The sequence below is a fragment of the Gymnoscopelus microlampas genome (assembly GCF_963454915.1).
Source record: "Gymnoscopelus microlampas genome assembly, chromosome: 2".
In the NCBI taxonomy this organism is placed as follows: Eukaryota; Metazoa; Chordata; class Actinopteri; order Myctophiformes; family Myctophidae; genus Gymnoscopelus; species Gymnoscopelus microlampas.
Window position 1 is genome coordinate 59,297,143 of NC_139939.1, and position 22,500 is coordinate 59,319,642.

Consider the following 22,500-nt stretch of genomic DNA (forward strand, 5'->3'; position numbering starts at 1 on the left):
CTGTAGGTCATGTGATCAGGGTTCCCACGGTCGTTCAATTCCCGGAAATATTTAGAAATGAGAAAAAAAATGTTTCCAAGCCTGGAAAAGGTTCGGAATATTAATCAAATGTTTGACAATACATTGTATTTTGCTATTGATTTTGTTCATAAAACATGTCCCAAAACATGTCTAACATTACATGAAATATGTAACATGTTAACATAACATGTATATCGCTGCGCTGCACGAGCTGCGTGAGTGTCAGCCTGATGTAATACAGGAAAGAATAGATCTACAAGCTGACAACACAATGCACCGTCCGTGATACGTTGTGAGCTTGTAGATCTGTCTCTTTTTGTCACGTGACTGTCTGTCTTGGTGCATTGATAGCACACTGGTGTAAGAGCCTCGTTAATGCACCATATGATTGATATAGGCCTGGACATGGGGTCAAACACGTTTGGAAAGGTTATGGAAAAGTTTAGAAAATTCATTGTTGTTGTCAGTGTTGATTTTGACAGCACATCATCTTTTGAATAAAATTCCATTTAGTTTTAGTCATATTTTAGTCATCTGAAAAAGAGTTTTAGTCTACTTTTAGTCGGCTAAATATCATAAGATTATAGTCGACTAAAATGTATTGTGGCGGTGCCTTGATGGCGTCATAATGGCTGATTTTACACTTGGTTGCATGCTGAAAATAGCAGATCTACAAGCTCACAAGGCGTTGTGAGCTTGTAGATCTATTTTCAGCATGCAACACCTGAGGGCCAAACATAAAATGACTTGTCTTTTACTTCTACTGGATCTCTTCTCCACTAGTCCCTCTCTAACATTTTAGTCTAGTTTTTATTTGTTGACGAAATTGTCAATATATGTAGTCATAGTTTTAGTCATCATAGCGTAGTTTTTATTTAGTTTTCATTTAGTTTTCGTCAGTGAATAAAGGTAGTCGACCAACATTTTTCGTCATAGTTTTAGTCGACGAAATCAACACTGGTTGTTGTGTGAACCCTGTGTGATGTGATTGGTGGATGGATCGTTAGCTGGGTGGTGAGGTAGCCTGGTAAACCCTCCCTCCAGAAATCTCATTTCCATTTTATTTCTGGAGTGAGTCTGGCCTGATCCGCCTTTCTGCAATATTGGCTCTGTACGCCAAACTGACGAGCCTATCAGCGTCGTCGCTCATCGTTCTGTGATTGACAGCGACAGTTGGCCAATCAGGTGGCGAGTTCGAGTGAGCCTGAATGAAGCCGAGTGCAGCCGACAAAAGACGAACGGCAGCCATTGTTGTTGTCCGAGTGCCTTCACTTCTTACTTTCGTTTTTAAAACGGTTTCAAACTTCTTTTTTGAGGCACGGAATTTACTATTAAGATATCGTTTGGATAGAATTTAGTTGTTTAACTTCATATATGTGGTCAATTAATCATGACAGAGCCTATTTAAAAATATAAATTTAGAGAACCGGCAGGGGCGGGGAGTGACATGCATGTATCCCAATAAGGCAACCTATTTTGGGCATGGCCGTCTCAAAAGTCCCGTTGCGTCACATAGTCTGGAGGTGGTAAAAATGAACTGCTGATTGGCTGAAGGGGAAAAACGATCATTGGCTGAAGGGGTTGTCAGTCAACGGTATTACTCCCGCCCAACTCCAGCCCACAGCCAATATTGCAGAAAGGCGGATCAGGCCAGACTCACTCCAGAAATCAAATGGAAATGAGATTTCTGGAGGGAGGGTTTACCAGGCTAGGTGGTGAGGTAGCCCCATGTGGAACCTCTCCCTCCGCTGTGTAGCTCAGAGATGAGGTCCCACAGCGGCGGGTGCCGGCAGACGGGCGACACCGGCGAATATTGTCCACTATGCATGATTCATTCTTACCTTTTTCCTCACAGAGTAAAGGTCAGCCCCCCTGTTCTCAGATGTTTTACATTTTAGCGCAGGGGTCTTCAGCGATTTCAGGCCAAGGACCCCCTAGCTGAGAGAGAGAGATGAAACAGGGACCCCCTACTCTATATTGTATAAAATTGTGTTTCAGATTAGCTTTTAGTTTTTTTACTTGGTTTGCTTTTTTCCCCTCTACACCTATACGTCTTTGCCAAAAATAGCCGATCTACAAGCTCACAACGCCTCGCAGCGCGAGGCGTTGTGAGCTTATAGATCTGCTGTTTTTGGCTAATATTCTCCTCAGAAAAGGGATGCAAGGGTTCAAGTGGTTAATGTATAAAAAATAAATCATATCACACAAAGAATTGGCGGACCCCCATAGTAGCTCTGACTGAGGACCCCCTAGGGGTCCCGGACCCCTTGTTGTAAACCCCTGTTTTAGCGGCTAAGAAACATTTACAGACCGGTTGAAACAAGCGTTTAAATCTCTTATTTAGTTCAGCCTGTGCCATGTTTTCTCAATGCAATCTTACGGGAGCAGTACAGGGCATGCGAACGGGGGGCTGACTGGCCACAGACTGACTAAATAAGTGATTTAAATGCTTGTTTCAACCCGTCGGTAAAATTTTCTTGGCCACAAAAATGTAAAACATCTGATAGCAGGGGGGCTGACCTTTCCTTTTTGGATACGATGTGCAGAAAAAGGTAAGAATCATGCATAGTGGCCAATCTTCGCCGCAGGTCTGCTTAGCGGAACCTCATCTCTGAGCTATGCAGCGGAGGGAGAGGTTCCGATTGGAGCTGGGTGGTGAGGGAGGGCCGAGAGGCCACGCCTCCGTCACCAGACCGAGGACATGCGGTGAAATCTCGGCTTCGGCGAGTAAACGAACGGCGTAACATTCGTTGACCCCGCCAACATTTTATGTTTATAACGTAATAACAGTGTGTTTTATCAGTGGCCTATGGGGCGGTGCATATCAGACAACTAATTAACATACTGTAAGCATTTATAGGCTCATTTAAAAGTGGATACGGCATTGAAGTGCATCGATTTATGTCCGTAATCTTGTCATTGTAACCTCAGAGTACACCAGAGTGATGTACAGTACAGCTGTAAACAAGAAATCATTTTGTAACTGAAAGTCGTAGTGTGTGAAAGCAGGGAGCCTGTTGTATAGTAGTCTGGCATGTCTACCAGATTCTATTCAGTGCAGTGGTGGAAAGTAGCTAAGTACATTTACTTAAGTACTGTACTTAAGTACAATTTTGAGGTATTTCTACTTTACTTGAGTATTTCCAATTTACAATACTTTTACTTCTACTCCACTACATCTCAGAGGCAAATATTGTACTTTTACTCCACTACAATTATTTGAAAACTTTAGTTACTAGTTACTTTTATGATATAAACTATGATATAATGAAACATCCATTAACCACTTTAGCCCTATTGTATACATAGGCTATTTGAAAATAGCAGATCTACAAGCTCACAACGCGTCGCATCACGACGCGTTGTGAGCTTGTAGATCTGCTATTTTCCAATATTTAGTACTTTTACTTTTGGTACTTTAAGTACATTTTGATGCCAATACTTTTGTACTTTGACTCAAGTAAATTTTTAATTCTAGACTTTTACTTGTAACAGAGTATTTTTATATCGCAGTATTGGTACTTTTAGTAAAGAATTTTATTACTTTTTCCACCACTGAGCGTGTGGCCCTTCACTCACTTCCATCGAAGTCAGTACGGCCCTCTGGAAATAATTGCTGCCCACCCCTGGTCTAACTCAAAGTGGGGTCCAGGGACCCCCAGGGGTCCCCAAAATACATTGTGAGGACTTGTGAGACAAAGGTACAAATGGAACCAAATGGACCCGTAACACTCTCAGAGTTAAATTAACAGAGATAGAAATGGTTGAGAAGCTGAATTACTGCTATAGCCGTAGAAAAGTGTGTGTTGTTGACATGAAAACGCTTGGGAACCCAGTACGAGCGATTGTCAAAATGTATTGTTGTTTTTCTTTGATCCCGTGAAGCTTCTGGCTCAGTGAACATGACTCACACACACACACACACACACACACACACACACAGACATAAACACAGCTTTATGGTTTCCTGTCACATGACGTCCCTTCATGTCATGTGACCATGGTCCAGCCAGTGGTGGCTTTATAACAGGAAATGCACTCGGTGTAAATTAACCCTTCGAGTGCGTGTGTGTGCATGCTTACATATACAAATTAGTGTGACTTATCTCTCACACACTGTGTGTGTATGAGCAAAACAAATATACACACAGACAGGCAGGCAGGCAGGCAGACAGACAGACAGACAGACAGACAGACAGACAGACAGACAGACAGACAGACAGACAGACAGGAGAAGCACACCAGTGCTCTTATATAAGTGGAAATGGTGTGTGTGTGTGTGTGTGTGTGTGTGTGTGTGTGTGTGTGTGTGTGTGTGTGTGTGTGTGTGTGTGTGTGTGTGTGTGTGTGTGTGTGTGTGTGTGTGTGTGTGTGTGTGTGTGTGTGTGTTTTTTTGACGTGGCCTCTGGCAGTTTACTTTGAACTTCTAAAAGTCAAAAAGGCATCACACACACACACACACACACACACACACACGTCACACGTATCAGTGCGTTCAGCTTCACGTCAGGTGAGAGGTCTGAAGTCTGATCCACTGTTGTATACACACACACACACACACACACACACACACACACACACACACACACACACACACACACACACACACACACACACACACACACACACACACACACTGTCAACAAAGAGCAAAGCGAGTTGGTGGGGATTTAAACATGCTGTTGGTTGAAGTTATGAGAGTTTTCATGTCACTATTAGACTTGTGTTTAACCAGGATAAACCAATGTGATTGTAATGGAATCAGAAGATGAGAGGAACTGTCATTATACTTTATTAATACTATTATTATTATCACTACTTCTGTTTCTGGGGGTTTCTACACGTTCATTACTGCTCCTGTTTATTCTGTTGACCTCATGTAACCTAGACTCTCTATTCTGGAGCAAACATCCTGGGAAAACGTCTCACAACACGTCTGAACTGGTGAACTCGTACAGCGGCTATTTACTTTAAAGATATTTATCGTAGAGGGAAAAAAAGGAGGGGGCCTACCTAGCGGACACACCCCCAGGGGTCTCTAGTCAACTAAGTATACAGGGTTTACACTGTAGGAGACCTTCAGCGCTGGAGAATAATAACTGATCATGATGAATGGGGTTGGTTCCCAGTAGGACAGCTGAGAGACAGACAGTGTTAGAGAGACAGACAGTAGGACAGCTGAGAGACAGACAGTGTAGGAGAGACAGACAGTAGGACAGCTGAGAGGGAGACAGCTAGGAGAGACAGACAGTAGGACAGCTGAGAGGGAGACAGACAGACAGTGTAGGAGAGAGAGACAGACAGTGGGAAAGCCTAAAGGGAGACAGACAGTGTATGAGAGACAGACAGTTGGACAGCCGAGAGGGAGACAGCTAGGAGAGACAGACAGTTGGACAGCTGAGAGGGAGACTGTATGAGTGTACTAATGTACTTAGTTACTTTACACCACTGGAAACATCGCTAGAATTAGAGCCTTTGTCTGTGGACGATGCAAAAACGCTAATTCTCACGGCTCTACAACTGTAATGCACTGTTTTCTGGCCTTCCTAAGAAAAGCACTGACAGACTACAACTCGTTCAGAACGCAGAAGCCAGAGCTTTAACATCAACCAAGATGAGAGAACACATCACTCCACTTTTAGCATCCCTACACTGGCTCCCGTTAACTTTTAGGATTGATTTTAAAATCCTTTTAATTGTTTTTTAAGGCACTTAATTGTTTGGCACCTTCCGACCTTTCTGATTGCCTGCCCAGATACGCTCCAACCCGTCTCCTTAGGAGGTCATCTAGTGCTGGCCTCCTCCAGGTGCCAAGAATGAATCATAAAAAACATGACGAAACAGTTTTCTGCTTTTATGGGCCAACGGCCTGGAACGAGCTCCCATTACACATAAGACAGGCAACGACCATAGAGAGCTTTAAATGCAGGCTCAAGACCCACTTTTATACTCTGTTTATTCCATTTTATTTTTGTTTTTTTCTTGCTATTTTCTTGTATTGTTTTAATCTTGATCTTGCCTCCTTTTAATTCGTTTTTTTTATTTATTTTGGGGGTCCAGAGATGATTAGCTTAATGTGCATCATTGTTTTCTCACTCAACAGCAAACAAACCTGCATACAGTATAAGTGTATACAGGGTATTTGCACATTTATAAAGAGACCATTTAAGGACTTTTAAGAAAGAGGCAAACATTATGAAACTAGCTGTGAGGCGTTGTGAGCTTGTAGATCTATTTTCACTATTTATCTGTGGAACCGAGTCAAACTAAATGTAATGCCTCAACTCCTCTCAATTGCTTGTCATGGTGGAGGGTCCCCAGTTCACATATGATTATTTTGGGGGGTCCCCAGTTCACATATGATTATTTTTGGGGGGTCCCCAGTTCTCACATGATTATTTTGGGGGGTCCCCAGTTAACATATGATTATTTTGGGGGGTCTTTGGGCGGTCGCGGCCTTTGAAAGGTTTGTGAACCCTTGCCATACGGCAGTGGTTCTCAAACTTTTTTTTGTCAAGTACCCCCAAATTGACACTTATTAGCCCGCGGACCCCCATTTGTAAAGATATGCCAGATATGACCCCATAGGAGAAGATCTTTACGGCTCTAGCAGTGATTCTCAACCATTTTAATTTGAAGGACCCCCAGTTTGACATGCATTAGGCTAAGGAACCCCATTTAATGGTATTTCTATCTCTGGGACTCCAATTCACATTGTAAAACCAATGTTAATGTAACTCTGAGAGTGTACAAATGGAACCAAATGGACCCGTTAGGGTCCATTTGGTTCCATTTGTACACTCTCAGAGTTACAGACCCATAAGGGTCCATTTGGTTCCATTTGTACACTCAGAGTTACAGACCCATAAGGGTCCATTTGGTTCCATTTGTACACTCAGAGTTACAGACCCATAAGGGTCCATTTGGTTCCATTTGTACGCTTTCAGAGTTACAGACCCATAAGGGTCCATTTGGTTCCATTTGTACACTCAGAGTTACAGACCCATAAGGGTCCATTTGGTTCCATTTGTACACTCTCAGAGTTACAGACCCATAAGGGTCCTTTGGTTAACTATCCATCATTTAGCTGGGGACCCCCTGGAACCCCCTCAAGTACCCCTGGGGGTCCCCGGACCCCACTTTGAGAACCAATGCCATACGGTACTGTAACAAACTGTCATAAACGGTGAAGAACGTTTTGGTCACAAAATGCTGGTGACAACCTGCTGTACCGTGGCTGTAGGGCAAAGGGCAAGGAGGCTTTTAGTGCTTAAAGCGCGCATGCGCACACACACACGCATGCACGTACACACACACACACACACACACACACACACACACACGCACACACACACACACGCACACACACACGCACACGCACACTGTTCTTTTCAGGGACAGGTATGTTCTGGGAAGAATGCTAGACATCTATTTCAGACGTGTTGACACGTGTTGTTAGGGTGTGTATGTGTACTCTGTTGTGTGTGGGTGTGTCCTGTGTGTATGTATTTGTATTGTGTGTACTGTGTGCGTGTGTGTGTGTGTGTGCGTGTGTGTGAATACCTGTTCTGCGGGTAACGTTTCTCACATCTGCATGTGATTTGTTTTTGTGTTGCAACGTGTGTGTGTGTGTGTGTGTGTGTGTGTGTGTGTGTGTGTGTGTGTGTGTGTGTGTGTGAGAGTGTGTGTGTGTGTGTGTGTGTGTGTGTGTGTGTGTGTGTGTGTGTGTGTGTGTGTGTGTGTGTGTGTGTGTGTGTGTGTGTGTGTGTGTGTGTGTGTGTGTGTGTGTGTGTGTGTGTGTGTGTGCATATCTGTGCATTGAGAGCAAAAGAGGAAGTAGTTGCCAGCCAGAGAGAGATAGAGAGATAACATTGAAAAAGGGAGGGAGGGGAAGAAAGACGGTGGGGGGGGGGGAGAGAGAGAGAGAGAAAGAGAGAGAAAGATTTTATGTTATGTCATAATTATAATTGTGCTTTGGCAACACTTGTCAAATGTCAGAGAGAGAGAGAGAGAGAGAGAGAGAGGCAGAGAGAGAGAGAGAGAGAGAGAGAGAGAGAGAGAGAGAGAGAGAGAGAGAGAGAGAGAGAGAGAGAGAGAGAGAGAGAGAGAGAGAGAGAGAGAGAGAGAGAGAGAGAGAGAGAGAGAGAGAGAGAGAGAGAGAGAGAGAGAGAGAGAGAGAGAGAGAGAGAGAGAGAGAGAGAGAGAGAGAGAGAGAGAGAGAGAGAGAGAGAGAGAGAGAGAGAGAGAGAGAGAGAGAGAGAGAGAGAGAGAGAGAGGGAGGGAGGGAGACAGTGGTAGGACAGACTCTTATTTTTAGGCTGTCGTCTACTTTCATTTCCTTTTCTTTGTTTCTACCAGGAAGTAAAACAAGATAATTATTACTTCCAGTTTTTTAGGGCTGGGACTCGATTAAAAAAAAAGAATCTAATTAATTAGAGGCTTTGTAATTAATTAATCACAATTAATGGCATTTTAATGGCATATCAATATTTGACCTGAGAACAGTGAAAAGCACTTTTTTCAAATGGATTTTGGCATGCGTCTTTAAGTACATGTACTCAAGAACTGTACTTAAGTACAATTTTGAGGTATTTGCACTTGACTCGAGTATATCCAATTTCTAATACTTTTACTTTACTTCTACTCCAGTAACTCCACTACATCTCAAATATTGTACTTTTACTCCACTACAATTACTTGAAAACTTTAGTTACTAGTTACTTTGTAGATTTTGATTATTATTACAAAACAATACAGTAACCACTTAACCCATTAAGACCTGGAACTGTGTCATTTTTAGATTTGAGCTAAAAAGCATTATTTTACACTTTGGGCTATTCAAAAATAGCAGATATACAAGCTCATAGCGCGGCACCGAGTGCCGCGCTATGAGCTTGTAGATCTGCTATTTTTGAAAAATCGTGAAAATGTGTGCAAATCTTCTGAATATATATATTTCTAAAGCTAACATTTTTAACTCAAATCTTTGCTTCTGGGGGTCCCTGGAACAAAATATTCTGATGGGGGTCCGCGGCCAAAAACATATCATTTTGGGGGTCCTTGACATGAAAAAGATTGAGCACCACTGATATAGAAACATACGTTTTAAGTAGCAGATCTACAAGCTCAAAACTATAGATATGCTACTTTTTTTACTTTAGTTTGACGCTATTGTGTGTGTGTGTGTGTGTGTGTGTGTGTGTGTGTGTGTGTGTGTGTGTGTGTGTGTGTGTGTGTGTGTGTGTGTGTGTGTGTGTGTGTGTGTGTGTGTGTGTGTGTGTGTGTTGCATTTATCTCCATAGTGCAGATAGTGTGTAAATGGTATCCTGACCATTGAATGAGAACAAGTGAAATAGTATCTGTGATATTGATCGGCTGACAGACAGGCATCTCTGTTGATCAGACAGGACCTTAATCATTTGATCTGTATTGATCACAGAGGACCTTTATCTCAGATCACATGCAGTATCACTGAAAGGCTGTGAGCTGGACTTCTTTATGATAGAGACAGTTTAATGAAAAGTATTGATCACATTTGATTATGAAAGTTTACAATTAACTAACAAGTATTTTCTTAGTGATTTATTCTATTGATTACGTTTTACCTCAATCGAAGGGAATTCGATTCATTATAAATATTTATATTTTTCTATTCAATTAGTCTGATTAAACCGCATAAGCCCCGTTTCATACTTGGCCATACAACGGTGTTGTGCAAATATATAGTGAAAATAGCGGATCTACAAGCTCACAACATGTTGCCTATGTCACCATTTTTATTTATGTAAAAAAAAAGAAATAGAAGAAAAAAACATATTTTATTAAAAAAATATATATATATATAAATATATATTACATTATTTTGACTAACTGTTGCAGCATTAATTGCATGTGGGAGGTGCAGTAAAGCTGAACAAAAAAAAAAAAAAGTAATCTGGTATCATCACTCACTCTTCTCTTATCAGATTATCTTAAACACACACACACACACACACACACACACACACACACACACACACACACACACACACACACACACACACACACACACACACACACACACACACACACACACACACACACACCACAAGATATTAAAACAATGAGGCATCTCATAGAACAAGATTCTATTCAGAGTGTCGGGGGTTTCCCGAACGCAGCACCTCACGTCTATTCATCTCATGGCACCGTGTCCTGCGCTATGAGCTTGTAGATCTGCTATTTTTGGAGAAAAAAATCGTGAAAATGTGTGCAAATCTTATATATACATTTTTAACTCAAATCTTTGCTTCTGGGGGTCCCTGGAACAACATGTTTTGAGATGGGGGGGATATCATACATATCATTTTGGGTGGTCTTTGACATGAAAAAGTTTAAACCTATTGAACAGGCTAAATATTTGATCAGCTCTGCTTGTTTCCCCTCTACATGAAAGGTCTGTTATATGGTTCATGTGATCAACATTAGTGGAATGGAGGAGTTTTCACAGGCTATATTATGGCAACATATTAACATATTAACACATTGAGACCTGAAGCCGATTCTACATGTCTCCTAAATCTCAACAGTTTTCTGAAAAACGGTGGTGGTCAATCTTTTTAATGTCAAGGACCCCCAGGATTATATGTTTTTGGCCGCGGACCCCCATCAAAATATTTTATTCCAGGGACCCCCCAGAAGCAAATATTTGAGTTAAAATGTTCGCTTTAAAAATATAAATATTCAGAAGATTTGCACACATTTTCACGATTTTTTCAAAAATAGCAGATCTACAAGCTCATAGCGCGGCACTCGGTGCCGCGTTATGAGCTTGTAGATCTGCTATTTTTGAATAGCCCAAAGTGTAAAATAATGCTTTTTAGCTCAAATCTAAAAATGACTCAGTTCCAGGTCTTAATGGGTTAAGTAAAAAAAAAACTGTTAGGATTTAGAAGACGTTTGTAAAATCCCCAGAAGTAAAGATTTGAGTTAAAAATGTTCGCTTTAAAAAACATATTATATTCGAAGATTTGCTAAAATGTTCATGATTTTCTTTTTTTTTTATTGTAGATCTACAAGCTCATAGTGCGGCACTTGGTGCCACGCTACGAGCTTGCAGATCTGCTATTTTTTGAATAGCCCAAAGTATAAGATAATGTGGTTATAGCTAAACATCTAAAATGACACAGTACGCGTTCGTGGATTGAAAGGGTTAAGATTAGACCATTGAAACGCTCACACTAGACTAGATCATTATTGCCCGAGATTCACTGCCTATCTAGGTTGGGGTACGAACCCCCCCTCCACCCCTCCTCCCCCCCATCTGATGGGACTGGAGGGTAGTTTCTGACCCAAAATAACCCTCTGATTATCTTTTAGTGTGAGTCTGGCTTAACCCATTGAGTACCAACAGTACTCAATGGGTTAAAAACCTATGTTTCTATATCAGTGGTTCTCAAACTTTTTCATGTCAAGGACCCACAAAATGTATATGTATTTGGCCGCGGACCCCCATCTAAAAATCTGTTGTTCCAGGGACCCCCCAGAAGCAAAAATTTGAGTTACAAATGTTCACTTTAAACCAGGGGTCTTCAACAGGGGGTCCGGGACCCCTAGGGGGTCCTCAGAGTTACTACAGGGGGATGCCAAATCTTTGTTTGATATGATTTTTCTTTTTACCTTAACCACTTGAACCCTAGCATCCCTTCTCTGAGGAGAACTTTAGCCAAAAATAGCAGATCTACAAGCTCACAACGCCTCGCACTGCGAGGCATTGTGAGCTTGTAGATCGGCTATTTTTGGCAAAGAGGTATAGGTGTAGAGGGGAAAAAAGAGCAGACTAAGTAAACAAAAAAAGTATAATCTGAAACACAATTTTATACAATATAGAGTAGGGGGTCCCTGCTTCATCTCTCTCTCAGCGAGGGGGTCCTTGGCCTGAAAACGTTGAAGACCCCTGCTTTAAACAATATATATTTTCAAGATTTGCACTTAATGTTCACGATTTTTCCAAAATAGCAGATCTGCCGTGCTACGAGCTTGTAGATCTGCTATTTTTGAATAGCCAAAGTGTAAAATAATGCTTTTTTTTTAGCTCAAATGAAAAAGTGACACAGATGCGTTCCAGGTCTTAATGGCTTAATGAGGGACCTGGATGGTGGAGGAGAAGAACGGGGCCAACGTACTGCATGGCCCACATACAGTCTATGAGGAGCATTGTTCTACATGCTCTCTGTCAGCGTGGAAACCTCATATATACATAAAACTGTTTACCTACTTTTTCTCAGAATTCAAAAACCATCAAAAGCAGCAGATCTACAAGCTCCAAACGCGTCGCTTTGCGACGCGTTTGGAGCTTGTAGATCTGCTGCTTTTGATGTTTTTTTTGTGTGACTCTGTAGTGCAGGGGTCTTCAACGTTTTCAGGCCAAGGACCCCCCCCCCTAGCTGAGAGAGAGAGATGAAGCAGGGACCCCCGACTCTATATTGTATACAATTGTGTTTCAGATTATACATGTTTTGTTTGCTTGGTCTGCTCTTTTTATCCCTCTCTACGCATACACCTCTTTGCCAAGAATAGCAGATCTACAAGCTCACAACGCCTCGCAGCGCTAAAGTGGCTAAAGTTCTCCTTAGAAAAGGGATGCTAGGGTTCAAGTGGTTAAAGGTAGGGTAAGTGATTTGCTTTGGTTAAAATAAGTGTTAAATAGCTCTATATTCTGATAGTACTCATTGCTATAGAGTGTTTGTTCAGTATTAGGAGTCTCCTTGTCTCTCCAGCTCTTTATTAAACAGAAAATGCATTTTCTTTTCAGTTTAATTTTCAATGTTATCCAACCAGGACAGAGAACTCAATCAGGATACAGATTAAACAAGTGAAATTGGAAGTGATGACACTAAGAAATGAGCAGAGAAAATTGGAACTGGAACACTATACAAATGAAGCTTAAAAAATGGGTACTTTCTCCTGATTGGCTGAGATTTTGACACCTACCGAAAAATGTATTTTCTGTTTATTAAAGAGCTGGAGAGACGGGGAGACATCTGTTACTGAACAAAGACTTTATAGCAATGATTACTATCAAAATATAGTGTTTTAACCTTTTAACAAAATACTTTTTGTTTTAACCAAAAACTATCACTTACCCTACCTTTAAGGTAAAAAAATAAAAAATCCTATCACACAAAGATTTGGCGGACCCCCCCTGTAGTAACTCTGAGGACCCCCTAGGGGTCCCGGACCCCCTGTTGAAGACCGCTGCTGCAGTGTGATCAAGTAGTAGGGTGTTTACTCATTCAGTGCCAGAAAAAAAGTAATCGAATATTATTCTTCACAACGATCGACCCCGCCGATGGCTTTGAAAGACGTAGGGGGGTCTCGTAGACCCTGAGAAAAAAATGTGTGCGGCCGTGAGGGTCCATTCCATAGTTGTGGACAGTTGAACGAGGGGTTTTCACCCCAAAACAACAGAACGCAGAGTAAAAGGCGTTTTCTTTTCTGTTTTTTTAACCCATTAAGACCTGGAATTCATCTGTGTCATTTTTTGATTTGAGCTAAAAAGCATTATTTTACACTTTGGCTATTCAAAAATAGCAGATCTACAAGCTCATAGCGCGGCACCGAGTGCCGCGCTACGAGCTTGTAGATCTGCTATTTTTGAAAAATCGAGAAAAGTTGTGCAAATCTTTGAATAGATATTGTTTTAAAGCAAAACATTTTTAACTAAAATCTTTGCTTCTGGGGGGTCCCTGGAACAACATATTTTGAGATGGGGGTCCGCAGCCAAATACATATCATTTTGGGGGTCCTTGACATGAAAAAGTTTGAGAACCACTGATATAGAAACATACGTTTTGTTGGGATTTAGAAGACATTTGTAGAAAAGGGTTAAAGGAAGTGGACGTGGTGTTTTTTTTGTCATCACGTGGTTTTGCTGCCTCTGAGGGACTCAGTGAAACACGTCTTTGGCACTGAATGAGTTAATTTACAAAAAAGACACACAAAAAGTGAAAGTCTTGGAGATAAGAGGTTCCCGTAAGTAGGACAGTCCAGTGTAATGTCAGAAGAAGGTTGGGGGACAATAATACACCTCCTCCCAGTGGTGGAAAGTAACTAAGTACATTCACTTAAGTACTGTATACTCAAGTAATCTTTTGAGGTATTTGTTTTTGCTTGAGTATTTCCAGTTTCCAATACTTTTACTTCTACTCCACTACATCTCAGAGGCAAATATTGTACTTTTACTCCACTACAATTATTTGAAAACTTTAGTTACTAGTTACTTTTCAGATATAAATGATTATATTATAAAACATATAACCACTTTAGCCCTATTTTATACATAGGCTATTTGAAAACAATATGGACACAACGCCAGTGTGACGTAATCTCACGACAGCAGTGGGTACTTTCAAAGCCTGCCGTGGATTTAGGAGAGCACAAAACTCTCTCTCACACTGTGAGGTGCCTGTAAGGTGGCACTGCAAAGTGAACGACGCGTCACGCTAGACGTTCGGGCCGCATAGCGGCCCGAACTTCTAGTTTTATACATAGGCTATTTGAAAATATGTTAGTACTTTTACTGTAGGTACTTTAAGTATATTTTGATGCCAATACTTTTGTACTTTTACTCAAATACATTTTTAATTCCGAGACTTTTACTTGTAACAGAGTATTTCTATATTGCACTATTGGTACTTTTAGAGCGGATCCTGCTCTATACCTGACTTTGTCCGTGTTCACCGTCAACGTTCTGATTGGTCAGACCCGTCAACGTTCTGATTGGTCAAGCTTCACGTGACACATGGCTATAAACACATTATAAACACATATCGATGACAAAATGTATCAAAGGCGCCGCTACCTTCACACAGGGTGTGATTTTTTTTAACTCCGATCTGTGCTTCTGGGGGGTCCCTGGAACAACATATTTGGAGATGGGGGGTCGTGGCCAATTGCATATCATGTTGGGGGTCCTTGACATGAAAAGGTTTGAATGAAAAAAACAGCCGCCGCCTAAAACACTCCCAAACACCCCAGAGTTTAAACTCTTTCAGCTTCTCAGCGAGAACAGCAACAGGAAATAGTGACTCTGTGCGATAAACTTTTGCACTTTGCACTATTGCACATTTGCTGTTATATTGCCCTGTTTTTATTGTTTTTATTGTTTGTATTGAGTTGTTATTAGGTTTTAGGTCGTGTCCTCTTTATTATACGCTTTTATTTTTATTGTGGTGGAGCTTCCCCACAGCATGTATGAACCTAACCAGTGCATCTAGGTCAGGGGTCTTCAACGTTTTCAGCCTAAGGACCCCCTAGCTGAGAGAGAGATTAAGCAGGGACCCCCATTATAGAATATAATCTTTTCATAGATTTCATAGATAGCTTCATAGACTTGTTTGTTTCACAGCACTGTCATCAGTGTTAATTTTAATGTGTGTTTTCAGACTTTTAACCACATAAGCCGTCCATACTAAGTAAACTTGACCCACTCTGTGCTTGGTCTGCTCTTTTTTTTCCCCCTACACCAAACCTCTTTAGCCGAAAATAGCAGATCTACAAGCGCACACTGCTTGTAGATCTGCTATTTTTGGCTAAAGTTCTCCTCAGAAAAGGGATGCTTGGTTGAAGTGATTAATGTAAAAAATCACAAAGATTTGGCAGCCCCCCCTGTAGTAACTCTGAGGACCCCCTAGGGGTCCCGGACCCCCTGTTGAAGACCTCTGATCTAGGCCATTTGTTCTCAAAGTGGGGTCCTTGGCGAGGTCCCAGGGGGTCCCCAGCTAAATTTGAACTTATCCTGCATTTTTTTTTCCGGCCTGCGCTGTGAGCTTGTATATCTGCAATTTTTTGAATATTCAAAAATGAATCTTGAAAGTATTGGAACATTCTGCATAAATTAGATTTTATTTTTATTTTCTTAACACAAATCTTCCCTTGGTAAATGGTCATTTATATACAGTATAACGCCTTTTATCCAAAACGCTTTACATAGATTGTGCATTACATTCACCCATTCACACTAGGGCTGTCAAACGAATATTTGATTTTCGAATATTATTCTTATATTGGTAAAATATGTATATTCGAATATGAAAATTAATATTCGAATAAAAAAAAAAAAGTTTTTATTATAATTTTTTTAAATGTTTATTTGATAGGGACAATACAACAAAGCAATGTATGAAGTTATGAAAATAAACAAAAGATATGTTTTATTGGATCCGAGCACTCGATACAACGTTCTTTTGTACTGTTTCTGTCAAAAAAAATAAAAAAAATAAAAATGTATATATTTTTATAATAATAATAATAATAATATTCGAATATATTTGAATATCTGCAAATTTTTAAGACCAATATTCGAATATAATTTCTGAGGAAAGTTGACCTAATTCACACACACATTCACACACACATTCACACACCGATGGAGGAGGAAACCATGCAAGGCACCAACCTGCTCATCAGGAGCAATTAGGGGTTCAGCGTCTTGCTCAAGGACACTTCTGGGGGTCTCTGATGGGGGTCCGCGGCCAGATGCATATCAATTTGGGCGTCAAAAAGTTTGAGAACCACTGATCAAGGCAAGGCAGTTTATTTGTAGCTCATTTCAACAACAAGACAATTCAATGTGTTTTACACAGAACACTAAGCTAAATGAAACAAAACTAGAAAAAGTGCTCCTCGGAGCACAGTTCTCCGCCAGGTCAGGTACGTTATTGTGGCCTCCTGGTGGTGCTATAATAGGCCACTGTGAAAAGGGTGCCATTTATTCTTAGGTCTTTCACGGCAATCAGACACTGCATTCATGATTTGAGGCATTTTGTTCGAAGAATGTGTTTTACTAAATCAGACCTGCTGGTGGCGCTATAACAGGCCAATGTGAATGTGAAAAGGGGGCCATTTCTTCCTCTGCCTAGTGTGAATCTGCATGCAAAATTTCACTGAAATTGCACACTGCGTTCATGTTTTGAGGCATTTTGTTCCAAACTGACCAATCCTGAAAACTTTGTAAGCCAAGTAGGATGGAATATGAAATATCGGACAGATCCATCAGAATCACATGACTATGGAGATACTGTGTACCAATTTGCGTGATTTTTGGACACAATCTGAAGGATTAATATCCAAAAATGTATTTGACATAAGTCGGCCTCCTGGTGACGCTGTAAAAAGCAGATGTGAAAAATGCAGTGCAGATGTTTTTTCCTTGGTCTCTAGGGAGTGTGTGTGCAAAGTTTCACGCAGATCGGTGCAGTAATACTTAAAAATGCAAATCGGCCGGTTATAGCGCCACCATGAGGCTGATTTGAAAAACTTTAACTGACATTTCTTCCTCGGCCTAGTGGGAATGTGCGTGTGCAATTTTATGGAAATGGCAAGCTGCGTTCATGATTTGAGGCAGTTTGTTCAAAACTAACCAATCCTGCAAACTTTGGAAGCCAACCTTAGCCAATGAGGACGGAATATGGGAAATTTAACAGATCCGGGTTGATCACATGACTATAGAGATACTGTGTACCGATTTGCATGACGTTTAGTTAAAAGCTGTAGGAGTAATGGGGAAAAAATGGGTTTCGCACAAATCTGCCTCCTGGTGGCGCTATAACAGGCCCATGTAAAAACATTGGGGCAGAGGTTCTGAATTGGCATCGAGGGAGTGTGTGTGCACAGTTTCACAGCGACCGGGCCAACGGTGCCGGAGATTAGCTGGTAACACACAGACAGGACGGACACACACACACACGGACGGACGGACGGGGTGGAAAACATACTCTCTCACCATGCCTTTCGGCCTGGCGGAGACAATTATACAATGACATGAAGGATGCATGAAATAAAAGAAGTAAAAATAACAGATACTGTTACAGTGCAGAAGAGAAAGAATAATGACAATAACGTGAATTTTAAATCAAAACAGATTCCCATTGTAAACAATGAAACATCCTCTATATGGCATGCAGCTCACAGCCAATAGGATTAGTTTCTCTCTCTCTCGCTCGCTCACTCGCTCGCTCTCTCTCTCTCGCTCGCTTGCTTGCTCGCTTGCTCGCTCACTCTCTCCCTATTGGATGTTTGCTAGAATCTTGTGGTTATCTCTGATTGGCTGCTGAGGCTGTTTGTCAACAGAACGTAGGTGGTGGGGTGGGGGGGGGGGGGGTAGATACATCTTTAGGGCCCAAACTGGTTGCTAGGCGACAGACCGATGACAGGTCACTAGGCCTGTCTGTCAGCGGTGTGTGTGTGTGTGTGTGTGTGTGTGTGTGTGTGTGTGTGTGGGTGTGTGTGTGTGTGGGTGTCACATTTGAATGTTCTCACTCTGTTCTGTAACCACCTCTCTCTCTCTGTCTCTCTCTCTCTCTCTCTCTCCCTGTCTCTTTCTCCTTTTTCTGTGTCTCCCTCACCCTCTCCCTCTCCCTCTCTCTCCCTCTACCTCTCTCTCTCTCTCTCTCTCTCTCTCTCTCTCTCTCTCTCTCTCCCTCTCTCCCTCTCTCTCTCTCCCTCTCTCCCTCTCTCCCTCTCTCCCTCTCTCTCTCTCTCTCTCTCTCTCTCTCTCTCTCTCTCTCTCTCTCTCTCTCAGTGACAGCAGATAAATTAAATTCTCCTCCCACACAAACAGCCACAAACCCAGCTGTGTCGTCCCCCCCCCCACACACACACACACACACACACACACACCCCCCCCCACCCACACGCCCACACACCTCCCCACCTCCCTATGTCTCATCCCTACATCCCTGTCTCTCTGTATTGTCTCTCTATCGGTGTGTGTTTGTGCGTGTGCGTGTGCGTGTGCGTGTGCGCGTGCGTGTGTGTGTGTGTGTGTGTGTGTGTGTGTGTGTTACATAACAGTATTTTGGCTGGTATTCATCATGTAGAAGCTGTAGATTCATTCAGTGAATATTCAGCCACTATTTTCTGTGTTTTACTGCAGCTCAACTCATATGTATTTACATCATTATTATATTCATAAATATTTACATAAATACTCACATATTATATGCAGGATTTATTCATACATATTTACATATATACTTACATATTATATGCAGGATTTATTCATAAATATTTACATATATACTCACATATTATATGCAGGATTTATTCATACATATTTACATAAATACTCACATATTGTAGGATTTATTCATAAATATTTACATAAATACTCACATATTATATGTAGGATTTATTCATACATATTTATATTCTATGCAGGTTTTCTCAGTGTAAACACTGTTAATATACTAAACATTGCCATCGTGGACTTTGGGTGGATGGTGAACGTCACCATCATAATTAATTAATCAGAGTACTGCAGACACAGGAGGGGGATTTGCGGATTTATCAATATGTTTTGTATGACCGCCAATCCGACAACATCCCCCCCCCCCCCCCACCCGACTCATACGCACGCTGAGATTGAAGTGGGGGGGGCGGTTGGACGGTCTCCGTATAGCGGTCGATTTAGCGTCCGATCTCCATGTACATTATGCCCATATATAGTGTATATATATACCCCCATATTTATACTGTAAGCATTTAGCAGACGCTCTTAATCCAGAGCGATTTACAGCGACTTACAGTAAGCAAGGTAAACATGAGGTAAACACATCAAATGCATCGAAATATTCATCTAGGATCATAGCAGGTAAACCAAGAACCTATCACCAGTCTAACAGTAAATAACCCATTATTAAGACCTGGAACGCATCTGTGTCATTTTAGATTTCTTTGGCTATTCAAAAATAGCAGATCTACAAGCTCGTGTGAAAAATCTTTTTTTAATATTTTTTCAAAAAACTGTTAGGATTTAGAAACCTTTTTTTTGAATCAGCCTCAGGCCTTAATGGGATAATACAATAATATAATATCAAGAGATCAATAATCTGTACACTGAAACTGTACAATCTATAGGATGCCAGGTATAAATGAACCTGACATCTGTCTAAATAACATGATAAATCTATATTACATTGTTACCTTTGCATAATCCCACATTAGCATACTGTCCACTGTCCATGCAAAGTATATTCAGTTAGCTGTAATTGTAAGAGTTTTGCCTATAATGTTACCAGGTTGAACGTGGTTCAATAAACAGACGAACGCACGCGCGCACAAGCACACATACACACACACACACGCACACATACACACACACACGGTGTGTAGTTGTGACAGTGGAACTTCAGGGAAATGCCACCAGTTGCACACAGCCTCATGAATATGTAATGACCCTGTGAATAATTAACCCATCATGACTGTCAAGTTCAAGTGAGGTCGTTTCTGCACATCCTCCATTACCAGGCTTCACCTCTCTGTCTGTGTCTGTGTCTAGACGATATGATTTGAATCACTATACTAGGTTCACCATACAATTTTACATGTTTTAAAATATATATATATTCCAGACAAAATAACTGAATTTTATTTTTTTCATTATTGCTTCTCTTACACAAATCCAGTATTTTCTTCTCTTATATTTGTTTATGTTCTCTATTATCCTCTTTTCAATACAGTAGCAAATGACAGAAAACTCCTTTTTATCTTACAAAGATCCTGTCTTTTTTCATATATATTATTCCTCAATATTTTGCATCACGATGCATGTTTTATTAAATTGATTTAAATTGTCACCAGTTTGAATCGATTTTAATGGATTTATGATAAATCGTTACAGACCTAGCTCCCAGTACTGACCGCACGACTTGTCGCACCCAAGTGATCTATTATGATTCCCAAAGTTTGAGAACTGCTGCTTTACCCAAACAGTTTGGTAGGAACACATTGTACGGTCTGATAAAGTGACGTTTTGTCATGTCAGCAGAACTACAAGCGTTGAGGTGGTGTTGATCCTCCTCTCTCTCCTCAGTGTGATATGTGTTCTAGATATTATTATTATTATTAATATTCATATCTCTCTGTCCTCAGTGTGCTGTTTCGTGGTCCATAAACGCTGTCATGAGTTCGTCACCTTCTCCTGTCCTGGAGCGGACAAGGGACCCGCCTCTGATGTAAGTACAACTACACACACACACGCACGCACGCACGCACGCACACACACACACACACAGGACACTTTGACCAGGTCACTGCCGGCCCCCTGTGGGGTCGTGACCTGAATGTTTGGGATACACACACGTCCGAGTCAGCAGGTTTACAGAAGTAAAGAAGTGGGTGAAATTAGTTTTCGTGCATAGGTCTATCGATTTGTTATTTCCATAGAAAAACTAACTAATTATCTACTTATATTTACACATAGTACCTGAGATAAGTATCACTAGCGAGGACCACACTACCAATCAAAATCTTTTAGAATGTTTTATTGAAGTTACATATGTAAACATATGTCCTCCGTTCTTCACTTGACGTGCAGATTTGTGAATGAACTTGACCACTGAATGTAACGCTATTGTTTGGGTGGAAACAGTGCTGATTTTCACAATCAAATGTTACCCACCCGCGCTTAGTTCAGCACCGCCCGTCCCCATGAACTTATACATGTATATTTGTGTCTGTGTCTGGGCTGTTTGGGCTATTTGGTGAATTAAAGGGCAAGACCACTTTGGTGGAGGTTTGGGTTGTGTAGTTACCTTGATCTAACTCCAAAGGTGGACAAGACATCTAAAATAATTGCTCCATTGATTAGAAATTGATAATTCAAAACCTGCTCCCCTTTGACTTACATCGTACGGTAAAACAGCTCTCAAAGTCACTCTTTAAGCACTTAACAAACGTAAACAACATTGATTCAGACAATATAGAACATCACCAAACCCAGTACTGTTTGTTTTTATATGTTAACATCCTGTTGATTTTACTATTTGAAGATCCGAATCCACGGATCCAGTCTGGGTTTTCTTCTTGACAGGAAGTTAACATTTTTATAAAAAAAAAAAAACAGTAGTGGGTTTGGTGATGCTCTATATTGTCTGAATCATCTTTGTTTGTGTTCGTTTACGTGCTAAAAGAGTGACTTTGAGAGCTGTTTCAGCGTACAATGTAAGTCAATGAGGAGCATATTATTTTGAATTATCAATTTCTAATCAATGGAGCAATTATTTTAGACTAGACCATACCCGTAGGGGAATATGAGCACCCAACGTGTGCAGTTTGGCTTATGCGCCGAGAACAGACAGTATCAGGGATGGAAAGTGAGTTTGTACTGTGTAGTGGAGTGGTTCGCAAACGTTTTTATGTCAAGGACCCCCAAATTGACACTTGTTAGCCCGCGGACCCCCATTTGAAAAGATATGCCAGGGACCCCCATAAGAGCGTTTTTTTTTTATGGCTCTAGCAGTGATTCTCAACCATTTTAATTTCAAGGACCCCCAGTTTGACATGCATTAGCTATGGACCCCCATTTAATGGCATTTCTATGTCTTGGACCCCAAGTTATATAGTAAAGTCCACGGTACATGCTCCTGTCGCGAACACGAACACACACACTGACACACACACACACACACACACACACACACACACACACACACCACG

General features: G+C 41.1%; 1 protein-coding gene across 1 annotated transcript in view; it reads left to right on the plus strand.

Annotated features, from left to right (window-relative positions):
* LOC311035306 (protein kinase C beta type-like) overlaps positions 1-22,500 on the plus strand; it is an 80,705-nt gene that overhangs the window by 5,052 nt on the left and 53,153 nt on the right. The window contains 1 exon segment of the mRNA XM_084043426.1: positions 20,935-21,017. Coding sequence (XP_083899552.1) covers positions 20,935-21,017 — 83 coding nt within the window.